Genomic DNA, 16016 nt, shown 5'->3' on the forward strand with positions numbered 1-16016 from the left:
GATGTCCCATTGATTTTTATTCCAGTGTTGCTGAAAAGGGGTTTTCGCGTGATTTAAAAAATTGGCCTGGGGTAGGATGGATGGCAAAAAAAATAAAATAAAAAATAAAAAAAAGAGCCGTTGCTCAATTCATGGATTCTCGTTCCAGCGTTCCGTTCCTCCTCGCTGTGTATTGCCATAGCTGTGATGACGTGCCCGTATACACACATGATCGCTGCAGCCAATCACTGGTCTCAGAGGGTAATGGGTATACGGCACAGGATCGCTGGGGCCAGTGCTTGGCTGTAGCGATCACATGGGTATACAGTTATTTTTTTTTGCATCCCTCCTGCATTGCCCAATTTTTTTTTAAATAACTCGGAGAACCTCTGTAAAGAAATGAATACTCACTGGTGTCTTCCCCAGCGATAACAGCCAATCACTGTAGGTCTCAGAAGTCCCTTGAAGTTTCATAATGAGAATATGGGCCACCCTATGCTGGATGTCATGACTTGCCTCCTTTACAGCAGCTATTGGGAATTGTGATACCCAGCAACAATAGCTGCTGGCAAATAAGCGGTCTTTTGTGCGCTCACACGTTTTGTGGTGTCCTATAGATGCAGATGACAAAGCGGCAATGGAAAGGAGGACAGCAGATCCACCCCGTTCTAGGTTATATGGATTCATGCAGATCAGTCCCCCTTATCTATCTATTGTGACTGAGAAGGACTGACAGTAGGGGGTGCTGGAGAGCACAGAATTACAGATTTTATAATCACGTTTACTCCTGATGATCACCTCTGACATATGGCTTCACTTCTACCTATTATTTGGACTATAAGACGAGACCGGAAATGAATCCCCATCAAGGAAAAAGACGCAACCCCTGTTCCCATTTTTCGGTATAATTTTGTGTAAATGCGCCCATCGCCCGAGCTTCTTGGTTCCAGACACAATGTTACATGACATAAATATGACGCCCATTAAAGCCTTCAGAGACACAAAGGTGATTTGGCAAAAGTAGTCCTATTTATTTACAAATGGGCAGAGCCACTTTCCAATAAAATCACAGTTATGAAAATCCGCTTAACAAAAAGCAACTGATTTATTGGGATGTTTTTCTGAATGGAACATTAAATCTTTCGAATAACGCTCTTGTTGCGATGACCCAGAACATGTTCCAGTAACTTTCCAGCCATTGGACGCGGCTCAGTGACTTTCTCCTTTCTTGCCTACAACCTGAAAGGAAAGACGAAACGTTAGAAACATTTAAAAAGGAACACAAAAAAATACACAAAAATAAAAAATCCTAAAAATGCTCTATTAAAGCGTTATTCCTGTCTCAAGTGACGGCATATCGCTAAGATATGCCATTGGTTTCTGATCGGTAAGGCTCCGACTGTCAGGACCCCCACCGATTCTTAGAATGAATCGGGCTGCAGCGCTCGTGTAGCGCCGTGACCCATTCAAAGTTTTTCAGCGGCATCCCGGCCCCATTCACTTGAATGCTATTACTTTCTGAAACTAAAAACCCCTTTAATTCTCCTCCGTTCCATGAGGATGTGCCATCAATGTTTGATCGGTGGGGGTCTGATATACTAGAGGCTCCCTCCAATCGGCCCCTTCATTCTGCTGATCCACAGGGGTCAGATCCTAAGGATAGGCCATCAATGTTTAAGCCCTGGACAAGACGCTCAGAAATCGGACCTAAAATCTGATCCAGCAAGTCTGGTTCATTCTCCATTGAAATTTTTAACTCGAAAAAGGGCACAAAAACATTACAAATAATTATCTTATTTTCCATCTCATCTAAAACAAACGACTCTTGGAAATCCATACCAGGGGCTGCAGACCCTATATTATCCAGAAAGATCCTGCCCAAATGAATGCTTATGGCAAGAAAGTGAAGCCCACCCTCAGAGTTACTTGTACTGCTGGCCATAGACACAAGATAATTGTCGACCACAACTACATATCTCCTCCGACTCCACCGTGACCCATTTGGGTTGGCCTAATGGTCATGTTATTTCTGTATTGGGAGCAAGGAAAACCTGGGAGTAAAACAATAGGATCGCATGTTTTAAAAATTTAACCTGACCTATTTCCTCCCCTGACAGAACAGTCTGCGGGTCACTAATGGACATGAGATAGCCACTGAATGTCACATATCATCAGGATACGCTGACCATCTTTTATCAATGTCATCTTAAACCGAACATCTACCTTTAAAACACTCAATCTGTATAGATTCAAAAATCTGTGCCGATTCATTTCTTAATATATTTTTATTGCAGTCAGAACTCCATTTTTCTGATACAGAGCTCCAAATCCCCTGCATAGAAATAATTGATACAATTCTGCAAGTTACCACTAGAGGGAGCTTCCTGTGTAGATAAAAAGCAATAATATAACAGTATGCAGTGAGCTCCCTCTAGTGGCAGCAGGCAGAATTTGAATATGTCTGTGCAGGGTATTTGCATCAGAAAAACGGAGCTCCAACCAGTATAAACATGTATTCAAAAATTAACCCGCACAGAAATTTGGACCTAAAAACGATGCGGTGTTAATGAGCGGAGATTAGGGAACAAAACATAGAAATTATCTACCCTAATGTTATCATAGAAACTGTTCTGTGTAGCATCAGGCGTGATCTGATAATAGTGGAGAATGGCTAAACAAATAAAAAATTATTATATATATATATATATATATATATTTTTTTTTAGCACTGTTCTGATCTATACACGACCCTCCCCCGATCAGTTCCCACTCTCACCCTCTTGAAGTCGTTCATGTTTGTTGCCTGTACTGGGGTCCCGATAAAAGTGAAGTACGTGATTCTTGTCGCCTCCTCGTCACCCTGATTGGACTGGACAAATAGCTGAAAGAAGAATGATTAGTGGCCGGTTAAGACGACACTGGGGGATAGAGATGATAAATCTGGTGTGAACGCACTTTTGTGGGATCAGGTGGCCGAGCAATAAAAGACATAATTTAATTAGTTCACGTAGAAATTAGCCTAACAAATTTCACAGATTTCACAAATTGAAACTGTCCTAGCAATGTCATATCGGAGCAGCCACCTGTGCGCCGCGCAAGCCGAGGAAAAACGAAACGGAAAAATAATTTATCTATGAGAGCCGGGGCGATGAAGCAATGAGCCCGACGCAGCCTCTCCAATTATGGCCGAGAAAAGGACCTTCACAGAACGGCCCGTACCGTCCCGGAATCTTGTGTTAACCCCTGCAAGACCGAGTGTATTTCATGCCTCCATGACAAGGCTGCTCTCCACATTTATACTACACATTATAAATTAAAATAAATAAATTATATATATATATATATATGAAAAAAATTCTTCAATAAATCATTCTAAGAAAAATGTAAAAAAAAACTAAAATAGATTTGTTTAAAAAAATTAAAAAAAAGTCACTGATGAGCACAATGTTCTCTCCATGTCAGAAGCAGCTAAAGCAGATCTAGACTACGAGAACCCCGCAAAGAGACGATTCTTAACCCCATGTTACAGGAAGATAAGGTGCATCTGGTTGTGGGAGGGTAGTGCTATACCCGAACACAGGCCGTGGACGAGAGTGGCGCGGTTTCTGGGAGAAAGGAAAAAAAAGACAAACCTGTTTTTGTTATCCTGGACAACCACTTTAACTGGTTGCCGACACAGGACGAGTATGCTCGTCCTGAGCAGCGAGCACTTCGCGCATTAGGACGAGCATACTCGTCCTGTGTGACAGCGTCCCTGCGCGCGACAGAGCGGGGCAACGGCTGTAATACACAGCCACAGCCCCGCTCTGACAACTGAGAGAAAAGAAACATCTTCTCTCCGCTGTTAACCCTTTGAACGCCGCGATGACAGCTGATCGCGGCGTTCAAGGAGTGGGGACTGCACATTGATCGCGTCACAGAAAATAACTGTGACGCGATCAAAGCCAACAACTCATATGGCCAGACAGCCCAGGGTCCATTAAAGGACCCCAGGGCTGTCTGAACATATTTCGTGTTGTTAGGGCATACTGAGGTATGCCCTAACAACTGCCTGTGTACGATCAGTAACAGGCTAATGTACTGGCATATAGATCTATGCCAGTACATTACAGTTACAAAATAAAAATCTAAATGATAAATCCCTTTATGGGATTAAAAAAAAAGTTAAATGAATGTAAAAAAAAAAATAATGGTAAATAAATAAAAAGTAAATAAAATACACAGAAATACAAATTTTTTATAATAAATCAACTTTTTAAAATATAAGTCCCAAAACATGAAATAATATAGACATATTTGGTATCGCCACGACCGTAACAACCTGTACAACAAATGTATAACATTATTTATGATGATCGGTGTATGGTGTAACAAAAATAAATATTAAAACTGCTGCACAACTGCTTTTTTTCTGCATTTGAATCTAATTAAAAATTTATAGAAATTACACGATAATGTATTTGTACCAAAAAATGGTACCTACATAAAGTACAACTCGTCCCGCAAAAAACAAAGTCTCATACAACTACGTCGTACAAAAAATAAAAGCGTTATGAGCGTCGGGATGCAAAGAGGGAAATGTAAAAAAAATTGCTCTGTCCTCGAGGCCAAAATTGGCCGTGTCCTTAAGGGGTTAAGGCGAAGGCTACAGGTCAACTTATGCCGTAACGCAGGTCGCAGGACCAACGATCGAGGTGCCTCCCCGCGTACATTGCAGTTAATGAAAGTGAACATGGCCACGTTGTGACCCGCAGGTTGCTGCGACAGACGCCAGAAATTCAAACCTGCTCGTGGCGGCAACCTGCAGGCCGCAACGACACCGCGATCTTTGGTCGTGCAACCTGTGCCAGAGGAGTGTCCTTTCGGTTTCCGCTGGGCCGGCATGCCTTGTTTTTCAGCGTAGCGTGAGGTTTTCTACAACGGGAGCCTAGTGGTGCAGTACCTGTATACAGTGGTATATATCCCAGGGGCTCCTGTCGGAGGTATAATTTGGGAAAGCTTCCTAACTGGGTGTACAGAGCCTCCGCTGGCGTTACTTACCGTTACACTGTTTACATTCTGGAACTTGACATAGCGGAGCTGTGCGATGCCGTCCTCCTTAATATCATCCGCCATCAGCTCAATAGCTTGGGTGGGTTCGCTCCTCATCGCTTCATCGAAATCCATAGAGCGGGGGAGGTTTATGAAGATTTTGACAAACTTTGGACCTTGACCTACAGAGAGAAACAAGTTTATTTTAACCATGTCAGTACTCTGGGTGTTTTACCTCAGAACTGATGGCAAATTTACATTCTCTATTTATCACAATTGGGTTCTAAGTCGCCTGTGTTTGAAAATTTGGTGACACTTTTAAAAAAATGTTGCATTTTTAAAATTGTTGAGATAGGTGTAAAACACTCATAATAAATGGGGCACCTTTCACGACACCTCTTAGTCACGTCATGTACTCCATTAGCATGGCGTCATCCAGGACATCATTCTGGCACAGATTGTAGATAGATAGGTTAGGATTAATGTTACAGCCCCCACCCTATGTACATAGCCATGCATGTACGTTTAGTCTCAATTTACTACAATAAGCTCCCCCTAGTGGTGACTGCAGTCACACACACCTGAACTAGGTCTGCCAAGAAAAGCAGCAATAACCTATAGATCTATAAAGCGATCATGTGATTCGTCATGTGATCACCAGACGTCCGGAAGCCGCGTTGGTGACACAGCGCGCTGTACATAGAAGAGTTGTTTCTACGATCAGAAAAATTTATTAAACTCCTCCAAAAGGGGTTTCTATTAAATAAAAGCTCAATCCCTGCCTAAGTTCTGCAACGTTCTAATATACGGTTTCATTTCTTCACCTTTTTCAAGACCTCTGTTTCCTGTCAGTAAATGTGCTGAGGATGTGTTACAATTATATCCAGTCTGTTATCTGAACTTAATACACGAGTAGCACAAATGTCTCTCCTGTGCCCATTATATCGCTACATTGTTTCAGTGTAAATCAAATGTATCAACCTGGAGGCACAAGATGGTTTCTATTCTCTGACAGCAGGCAGATAGGTTGAAAGTGGTAAGTAATGAACTTTTCTAATTCAAGGTTCTCTTATGTATTAGGAAATAAGGTAATGTTACACCAGTATAAACATATCACGACAGGAACAAGTATATACGACAGAGAAGAACAGTCTCATGGCCCCACAACTCAGGACCGGGGACACACACACACATATATATATATACACACACACAGAAAAAAATAAAACACTATACATAATTGGTATCGCTGCATTCCGTACTATCATATGTTTACCCCACATAGTAAAACGCCTTAAAAAAATTAAAAACCACTGCCAGAATAGCTGGTCCTTAAAGTCTATGTACACCTACGGAAATATTATTCTTTTTTATTTCTTTATTAAATCAATATGTTATTTGTTTCTAAGCAATTTTTGAATGGACTTATTTCAAAAAATGTTTTTACTGTTTACGATACAGCTTCTATTTATCCTGTATACAAAGGAACAGTATCCAGCGCTCTCAGCCGATTGTCAGGTCAGCTGCACTGACGGCTCAGTTAAGAGCGGGTCCTATAAGGATCCGGACTAAATGGTCAATGTAGAGTGTAAGCTCTTATGTGTAGGGTCATCTCTCCTGAGGAGTGTAAGCTCCTATGGGCAGGGACCTCTCTCCTGTAGAGTGTAAGCTCTTATGTGTAGAGTCATCTCTCCTGTAGAGTGTAAGCTCCTATGGGCAGGGACCTCTCTCCTGTAGAGTGTAAGCTGCTATGGGCAGGGTCCTCTCTCCTGTAGAGTGTAAGCTCCTATGGGCAGGGACCTCTCTCCTGTAGAGTGTAAGCTGCTATGGGCAGGGACCTCTCTCCTGTAGAGTGTAAGCTGCTATGGGCAGGGACCTCTCTCCTGTAGAGTGTAAGCTGCTATGGGCAGGGACCTCTCTCCTGTAGAGTGTAAGCTGCTATGGGCAGGGTCCTCTCTCCTGTAGAGTGTAAGCTGCTATGGGCAGGGACCTCTCTCCTGTAGAGTGTAAGCTGCTATGGGCAGGGACCTCTCTCCTGTAGAGTGTAAGCTGCTATGGGCAGGGACCTCTCTCCTGTAGAGTGTAAGCTGCTATGGGCAGGGACCTCTCTCCTACAACTGCTTCCCCAGTTGTAAAATGCTGCAGAATATGTCGGCACTATGTTATGGATTTTGCCCTCTAGTGGTCAATCACAATAATGCGATTGTAAAGCCTTTAGAAAGAAATATTGCTCTAAGTTAATATTCATTTAAGAATAAAACAGAGGACAAAGAGTAAAACCACCAAGGTTAATCACAACTGGGTAAAATACATAAAAACAAGGTACAAATGGAAATAATCAGAATACTTCAGAGTTTACTTCCACTTCGCTTTAACAAAGGAACACAAGGTCTAAGTGCAGTCAGCGTGAGGACGCCAGTATGGCGGTGCTTGGGTAACGAGGGTAGTGATGCGGGAGGAGCAGGCTGGGGAATAGTGAAGAGTTTTCCCCTTTGGTTATGTAATTAAAATGTTAAAGGAATTTGAAAGTAAATGCCATGGTCTGATGAAAGGAAAAAGCACTCACATCTTCAGCGGAATTAATGTGCGCCAAGGGACCGCTACTTGGCCTTTTGTTTACAAATTGGCATTAGAGAAACAAGTAAAGTGGCATCTAAATACAGCATAGGAAGTCTGGGACTTCGGGCGGGCAGAGGTTGTTGAACAGGTTTGTCCCAGGCTTTAGTTATAATTATTTCTATTGAAGCCTAAATAGTAGGAGAGGTTAGCTACTTCCCTCCTCGATGTCAAATAGGAGAAGTTAGCTACTCCATCACGGAGGGTCACAGCAACTAGAAAGCGCATAATGATTTAGGATCACAGGAAAGTTCATGATTTAGTATCACGAGATCACGCTGTGACGGGACTTCCTCCCACAGGTTCTTCATGGAAGACTGAACAGACATCGCCTCCAGCCGCTGCATATTCGGATAAACGTCCTGGCACGGCTGGAGGCGATGTCTGTTGACTCTTCCATGAAGGACCTGTAGGAGGAAGTCCCGTCACAGCGTGATCTCGCGAGATCACGCTGTGCAGTGAAACAAGCTGGGCTGCAATGAAGAGAAGTGTATGACGCTGATTGGTCACTGATTGGTCAGCCTCATACACTTCTCTCCACAACGCACACTTGGTAAAAAGTAAAAACACACCCAGTTGGTCATTAAGAAACTAATTAGAATAAATCTAAAATTGCTCATAACTTGCTCAAAAATGATCGTTTTTCAAAATAAAAACCACTGCTGTTATCTACATTACAGCGCCGATCACATTATGTAGGAGACAGGGCACTTATAATCTGGTGACAGAGCCTCTTTAAGTCACGTTTCCAAATGAAGATAAGAGAGTAGGATAATTTGTGTGTCCTTTAAGTGGTCACTGTAAAATAGACTTCCCTTGGAAAGTGTGTGAGAGCCGGTGGTCTTACTGGGGCAGCAGCAGATTATACAAGGTTAATATGGCAGAGATCAAAGTCTATATACTGCATGTCACTCACCATTATCAGGACCCTGGAGCTTCATGGAGTACAACTTCACAGGCTGGTTGAAAGCGACAGTGATCAGGAGCTGAGAAGACATAGAAGGGCAGAGAAATAAGACCACATTGAAAATGGTTTCATTTTTTTTCCCTAACAAGTATGGAAAGTATATATATATATATGAGGCCCTTTGCACATCACCATTAGGATATTCCCACTCCTGTATGCAAGAAGGATCGGAATAAGGGAGAGGGGAAATATTCCAAAATAAAAAAACTTACAAGCGGATATCCCAATATTGATATACAAGGGCCCAAGGATACCTCAGACAAATAGGAATCAGGGGGGTCCCAGGTGGTGGCGCTTGGAGCTTTTATTCGGGCCGAATGCAGACGTGAGCCCCCTCAGGCAATACAAACCGCAGAGGTTTGTATTGATGCTTTCCTGTCCCATACACTTGTCCCAGCAGAAAGTCCTGATAGGTGCCAAGGAAAACATGTGGGCCCTCTCAGAGCTTCTGACTGGCTAAGAGGGTTTTGTATAAACATCTATGTAAAAAAATACGGCGAGGCGGCTCACCTGTTCATCGCAGTCTGACTCCAGGTATGTTGGGTCTTTCCGTAAACAGTTTTCAAACCCGTGGTCATCGCTTTCATTAAGACATTCACATCCAGCTTTACTTATAAACGGCATCAAATCCATCTACAAGTGGAGCGAGAACAAGGACAATACTACAAGTTATTATCAGAGAAATAGATTAAAAAATGGCCAGATTGGACAAGGGAAGAAACACTTGGAATCAGTAAAGGTCATAATTCTGTTTTATGGCATCTGACAGCTACGCATGAGAAAACAGCAAGGCCCGTTCCTGCTGAACCTCCCATATTATGCAGATTCATCACACAGAGGGATCTATTTCCAGCATCTTTTTTCCTTTAATGTTGATGATTATGGTAACCGTTAATGAAAACCAAAATTTAGTGTCTCAGAGAATTAGAATATTATATAAGCCCAATATCAAAAATGAGTTTTAATACCAAAATGTTGTCCTACTGAAAAGTCTGTCCAGTATATGCCCTCAATACTTGGTCGGGGCTCCTTTTGCATGAATTACTGCATCAATGCGGCGTGGCATGGAGGTGATCAGCCTGTGGCACTGCTGAGGTGTTATCAATGTGGCGTGGCATGGAGGTGATCAGCCTGTGGCACTGCTGAGGTGTTATCAATGCGGCGTGGCATGGAGGCGATCAGCCTGTGGCACTGCTGAGGTGTTATCAATGTGGCGTGGCATGGAGGCGATCAGCCTGTGGCACTGCTGAGGTGTTATCAATGTGGCGTGGCATGGAGGCGATCAGCCTGTGGCACTGCTGTGGTGTTATCAATGCGGCATGGCATGGAGGCGATCAGCCTGTGGCACTGCTGAGGTGTTATCAATGCGGCGTGGCATGGAGGCGATCAGCCTGTGGCACTGCTGAGGTGTAATCAATGCGGCGTGGCATGGAGGCGATCAGCCTGTGGCACTGATGAGGTGTTATGGAAGCCCAGGTTGCTTTGATATCGGCCTTCAGCTCGTCTGCATTGTTGGGTCTGGTGTCTCATCTTCCTCTTGATAATACCCTATAGATTCTCCATGGGGTTTAGGTCAGGCGAGTTTGCTGGCCAATCAGGCGCAGTGACACTGTGGTTATTACACCAGGTATTGGTAGTTTTGGCAGTCTGGTGCCAAGTCCCGCTGGAAAATGAAATCAGCATCACCATAAAACTTGTCAGCAGAGGGAAGCATGAAGAGCTGGGAAATGTCCTGCTAGACGGCTTCCATAACACCTCAGCAGTGCCACAGGCTGATCGCCTCCATGCCACGCCGCATTGATAACACCTCAGCAGTGCCACAGGCTGACCGCCTCCATGCCACATCGCATTGATGCAGTAATTCATGCAGTCAGAGCCCTGACCAAGTATTGAGGGCAGATACTGGACATACATTTCAGTAGGACAACATTTTGGTATTAAAAATAATTTTTGATATTGGGCTTCTATAATATTCTAATTTTCTGAGACACTAAATTTTGGGTTTTCATTAACTGTTCCCATAATCCTCAACATTAAAAGAAAAAAATGCTGGAAATAGATCCCTCTGTGTGTAATGAATATATAGAATGTATGAGAGACACTTTTTGAATTGAATTACTGAAATAAATGAACTTTTTGATGATATTCTAATTCATAGAGAAGGACCAGTATAGCTGCACTACAACCAGAGGGAGTTGGGTGTGATCATCCAGTATCGGAGATACCACCCATTCTGTTTGTTTAACCCTTAGATGCCACAGGGAGTGTGAACGAAGGGAGGAGGCTCCATTTGTCAACCCATGAGCTTCCTTCGCAATGCAATCAATGGGATGCTATGGGAGCCGAGGGCCTAACAAAATCCCTAAAAGTCCATACCTTAGTCAGAGCCTTATATATGTGCCTGTCAGGTATAAAATTAAAGTTAAGTTTAGGAATTTATTTATTTTCTTACACATCGCCACTCTCCCCAAAAAATATTGTTCAACTTTGATTTGATCAGTATTAAGAGTATTTGGAGCTGCCGTCAGTCCAGCTGACTGACGGATTGGGCTTACAGTGGCGCTTGTCTAGACTGGATACAATTTTAACAAACTCTCAGCTGTGATAAGCATTAGGTCAGGACAGCTGGTCAGCTTCAAGAAAGTTACCATTCACTGGCAGCAAGCAGAACATTTTAGAAATTTTCCATATTTCATAAACTTTACTTTTAGTATATATTCAAAGAACTTAGAATTTATTTTATTGGCGATTTGCTTGTTTCATAAAAGTGAGCATCTCATCCTCCCGATACGTACGTAGCCTTTAGGAATATCTGTGTCCTCGTTGTTCCCCGGATCATTTTCTAAGTGCTGTTTGATCTTCTCTTCTAGGCCGGCCGGGTCGGCACCTTGGTACTGGTCAATTTTCACTTTATTTCGAAAGAATAAAAACGTGGGTGTTGCGGATATATTATTGGCTGCAGCTGTACCCTAAAACGGAAACGCAACAAGCAAAAGTAAAAATACCATACCAACCAAAAATCATGTTAGGGTGCTTTCGTTTTTACAAAAAAACATCGTTTTTTTAGCAACAAATGCCACATCCGGCAGTTAGCTGAAAGTCAATGGGGAAATATTAAAATGCATTACAAAGCGTGTTATATTTGGTACAGTGTTTTCTTTTCTGCGCTTTTGGTGCCATTTTTCGTAAATCGCAGCATGATGTTAGTTTAGCGTTTTTCTCCCATAGACTTCCATTGTTTGTTTGTTTTTGGGACTATATTTCTATGAGATGCAGCTTCTCACTGCCTTCTGTGTAAAAACTGACATTGAGAAACCCATCACTAGCACGAGGCAGAGGAGACAGGCTGATGCTGCATCATATAGGAATACATTGAAAGCCGCTCTCCAAACAATGCCATCCTGCATAAATACAGCAGCCAGTCAGAACAAGCAGAGCTGCAGTATAAAGCATAAGAGAGGGGAATACCCGGAGTCTGAACCACTGATGAGATAGGGGGTATATTTCATATCCTGCACAAAGGACTGTGAGTGATCAGGGCAGCAGTTAAATTAAACGGGTTATCTAGTTTAGAAAACCCATTTTCATATACCCTATAAGAGAATTTGGGATTAAAGTGGCTCTGTTACCAGTTTAATCTCTATCGCCTACCTAATCTAATAAACACTTTGATGCAGATAACTCCTATTTTTTGTTTTGTTTGAAAAACTTTTATTTGACAAAGTTTTGATCAATTTTAGATTTATGCAAATTTTTTCTAAATGCCCAACTGGGTGTTTTTTTTCTTCGTTTCACCAAGTGGGCGTTGTAAAGAAAAGTGTATGACGCTGTCCAATCATCGTCATACACTTCTCTTCATTCATGCCCAGCTTTATTCACAGCAAAGCGTGATCTTGCAAGATCACGCTGGGACGTCACTTCCTCCCGCAGCTCCTTCACTAGAGCGATGGGAGAACGACCAGACATCGCCTCCAGCTATGCCAGGACTGCTGCTGAGGAGGAGGATAATCGTCCTGGCACGGCGTGATCTTGCGATTCTAGCGGAGATTACGCTGTGATGTGAATAAAGCTGGGCATGAAGAGAAATGTATGACGATGATTGGTCCGCATCATACACTTTCCAACGCCCACTTGGTGAAACGAAAAAAAAACCGCCCAGTTGGTCATTTAGAAAAAATGTTAAATGTTTTTCCAAAAAAAAAACAATAAAACAGTTATCTACATTAACGCGTTTATTAGATTAGGTAGGAGATAGAGATTAAACTGGTGACAGAGCGGCTTTAATGGGGGGGGGGGGTTCTCTGCTCAGGATCCTAGTTTCTTGGCGAGAGTGGTTACAAGAGTGTCTCTCTCTCTGGAGGACCTGTCCTGTATGACACAGACAACACATTGATATGAATGGACACTGTGTAATGCTTCATTTCCCCTGCGGCGGCGCTGCATGGAAATTGAACACTAAGGCCCCATGCACACGACCGTGTTTGGTCCGCATGTCGGCCACATGTCCCAGCCGAAAACACTGCAGGGAGCCGGGCTCCTAGCATCATAGTTATGTACGACGCTAGGAGTCCCTGCCTGTCCGCAGAACTACTGTCCCGTACTGAAAACATGATTACCGTACGGGACAGTTGTCCCGCAGCGAGGCAGTCACACCTGGATAAGTATAATGCTAGGAGCCCGGCTCCCTGCAGTGCGTTCGGTCCGGGACATGTGGACCGTATATCACGGAACGAACACGCTCGTGTTCATGGGGCCTTCCTGCCAGAATACAGTTGATCACTGGGGGTCCCAGCAGTGAGAACCTTCGTGATCAGCTAATTGTCAAAGGACCCTTCTAACTAGTTAGGATTTCTGAAGTGGAAAACCCCTTGAAGTAAGACTATAGCAGGCCACATAGGGACCATGACACAAATAGTCAGTGGGCAGATTACTTACTTGGCACTGATGTACATCGACTTCCAGAAAGAAGGCTTGTGGATACTTATTACTCAGCGATGTGAACACCGGCGCTATCCTCACACATGGGGCGCACCTGCAAAACAGCAACCGCGATAAATAGAGAGGCAAAAGAGAGGCTATCACTGCGGGGATGGAGTACGAGGACACGGAGGACTGGTGACCGGATCAACCCAATCTGCTTAATAGAGATTAGACTAAAGCAGGCCATCTTATTACTAAGCCCAGATGAGCAGCGCTGATTCATAGACCTACGGTAGATGGGGATTGTAGCACGTCATATATAGGGCATCATACGCACCTACATAAAACAGAAGGATGCAACCTCTTGTGAGACTACAACTCCCAGAATGCACTTCTAGCAGTCTGTAGGGGCATAGATTCATTAGTCCTATATTAAAAGGGGCTGTCACATGAAGACAACCCCTGTCTATACACCCTATTATGCCAAATGGAAATCATGGATGGCTAGGATATGCAATCATTTAAAGTACGGTGGGGACCCCCACCGATCCTGAGGATGAAGGAGCTGCAGCGCGGAGTGTTCCCTTTAAGTTTGCCCTGAACAGCGGTGTTCGCAGGCACATCAGCACGGCCCATTTACCAACCACTGAAGCCCCCACTGATCCTGCACAAATTCCCTAAAGGCACTGTACAGGTGACAAGGACACATCTGTCGACAGGCTTGTAGACTGTTGCCAATGACAACCAAGAAAACTGAATACAGCTCTGGAAACACTATAGACTGAGCGTGTATGTTTGTGTTCATGCCCCCTAGTGTCAGTCACTTGGAATACAAATTATTTTTATTTTTTTTTTAAAAACAAGATCTCTGCCTCTTGTCAGTGAATGGGAACATTCTTGTTTACATACAAAGGCTGAAAAACCTGAATAGGCCTAATATTTTTCACAGCTGAGCATTGTATCCAATATAGACAATCTTGTGAGCTAAACAGGCTGGACTCCCGACTAAGGGACTGTTCACATCAGCATCAGGTTCAGTTGATGGGTTCTGTCAGACCTTTACGTCGGAGGCACCCATCAACGGAACCCCGTGGTGAATCAGTGGTAATGCAAACGGAAGCAATGGCCTTTCCATTGATGGTTTCCTCCGACGGAAAGCTTCAAGGGCCCCCATGAACGGAACCGGACACTGATGTGAACAGGCCCTAATACATTTTACCTGAACTAACACATTGTATCAAAATATCGGGACAGGAGAGAGATTTGCGCAGTCAGTGTTGTATTTAGCTCACAAAGGATTGTCTAGACTGGAAACAGTTGTAACAAAATCTCAGCTGTGAGAAGTATTAGGTCTGTGTTGGTTTTCAGTCTCTGGATGTAAACAAGTGTTTTTATTCAGTGACAGCAAGCATATATGTCTCTTGAAAATGGTTGAAAGGGGTATTCCACCAATATGCACTTTGGTTAGATATAGCATCAACATCTGATTGGCGGTGGTCTGACAAGTGGGATCTATGAGAATAGGGTGAGGTGAATGGGGTGTTCCAGATGCCCAGACCCTTCATTCATAGACATTGGCGGACCCCGAGAGAAGAGACATTGATGGTATATCTATAGAGGCCATCACTGCTCATGCTTAGAAAACCCCTTTCATTAAATGCCATTTGTCGTACAGTGACAGGAAGAAGTCTGGAGGGTCACAACCTTTGGACATGACCTGAAATGACAGCTGTCTTGTATGATCAGGGTACGGTCAGTCATATGGTCACAGCGGCCATGGTCTCTGTCATATACATCTATGCCCAGCATCGACCCCCGGGGAGCTCAGCTCCTCATCCTTACCCTCTCATGGTGAACTTAACCACACTGAGCCTGGAGCCGGCCGAGCTGAGCTCCGGCTGGAATTCCGCATCTCCCCCGATCACCTTCACCCCCACCATTTTCCAGCACAGCTTCCTCTATGTACCGGCACCACAACTCGCTCGTTTCTGCCGTGTCACGCCGGGCCCTGACTGTTCCCTAGATCCACAATGCAACGCGGCGGCATGCCGGACCACGTGACGTCCAGGAGCAGCGGCCGCCATCTTGCTTCCTGGCACACCTGTTACGTCCAGGCTGACTCTAAGTCACGTGATCTGGAGAGATCACCTGACTATTGATCGCGCATCTCTCTCGTTCCTAAAGTTGAGGCTTCGAGAAAATGGCGGGGTGGGACAGTGAGGCGAAATAAACACACCGAGAATTTTCGTGGGTATGTTGTAAAATAGGATTGCATGTTTTATTTTATATATATATATATATTAAGTACAACCTCTGCAACAAAGAAAATTAGGAATATATTTGTACACTGTCCAAAATTTTAATATAGCAATAAAAAATACCACTGTTTATAATTTTGTACAATTCAGCTCATATGTAAATATAATCTAGAGAGACAGCGGTAACCATTAACACCTTAAGAACGACACCTATTTTAGCGGGTAGTGTTTTTTTTTTGTTTTGT

The 16016-nt window shown here is 43.5% G+C and overlaps 1 protein-coding gene across 1 annotated transcript; it reads right to left on the reverse strand.

Moving 5' to 3' along the window:
• Positions 1-986: 986 nt before the first annotated feature.
• TXNL1 (thioredoxin like 1) lies at positions 987-15589 on the reverse strand. The gene is made up of 8 exons (XM_075854981.1): positions 15356-15589; positions 13529-13625; positions 11389-11562; positions 9104-9226; positions 8543-8612; positions 5020-5192; positions 2756-2860; positions 987-1218 (listed from the first exon to the last, which is right to left on the reverse strand). Exons 1-8 carry the CDS (start codon positions 15451-15453, stop codon positions 1189-1191), a joined length of 870 nt encoding a protein of 289 aa, XP_075711096.1. The 5' UTR covers positions 15454-15589; the 3' UTR covers positions 987-1188.
• Positions 15590-16016: the final 427 nt, after the last annotated feature.

This window comes from Rhinoderma darwinii, chromosome 1 (genome assembly GCF_050947455.1).
Source record: "Rhinoderma darwinii isolate aRhiDar2 chromosome 1, aRhiDar2.hap1, whole genome shotgun sequence".
NCBI classification, from domain to species: domain Eukaryota; kingdom Metazoa; phylum Chordata; class Amphibia; order Anura; family Rhinodermatidae; genus Rhinoderma; species Rhinoderma darwinii.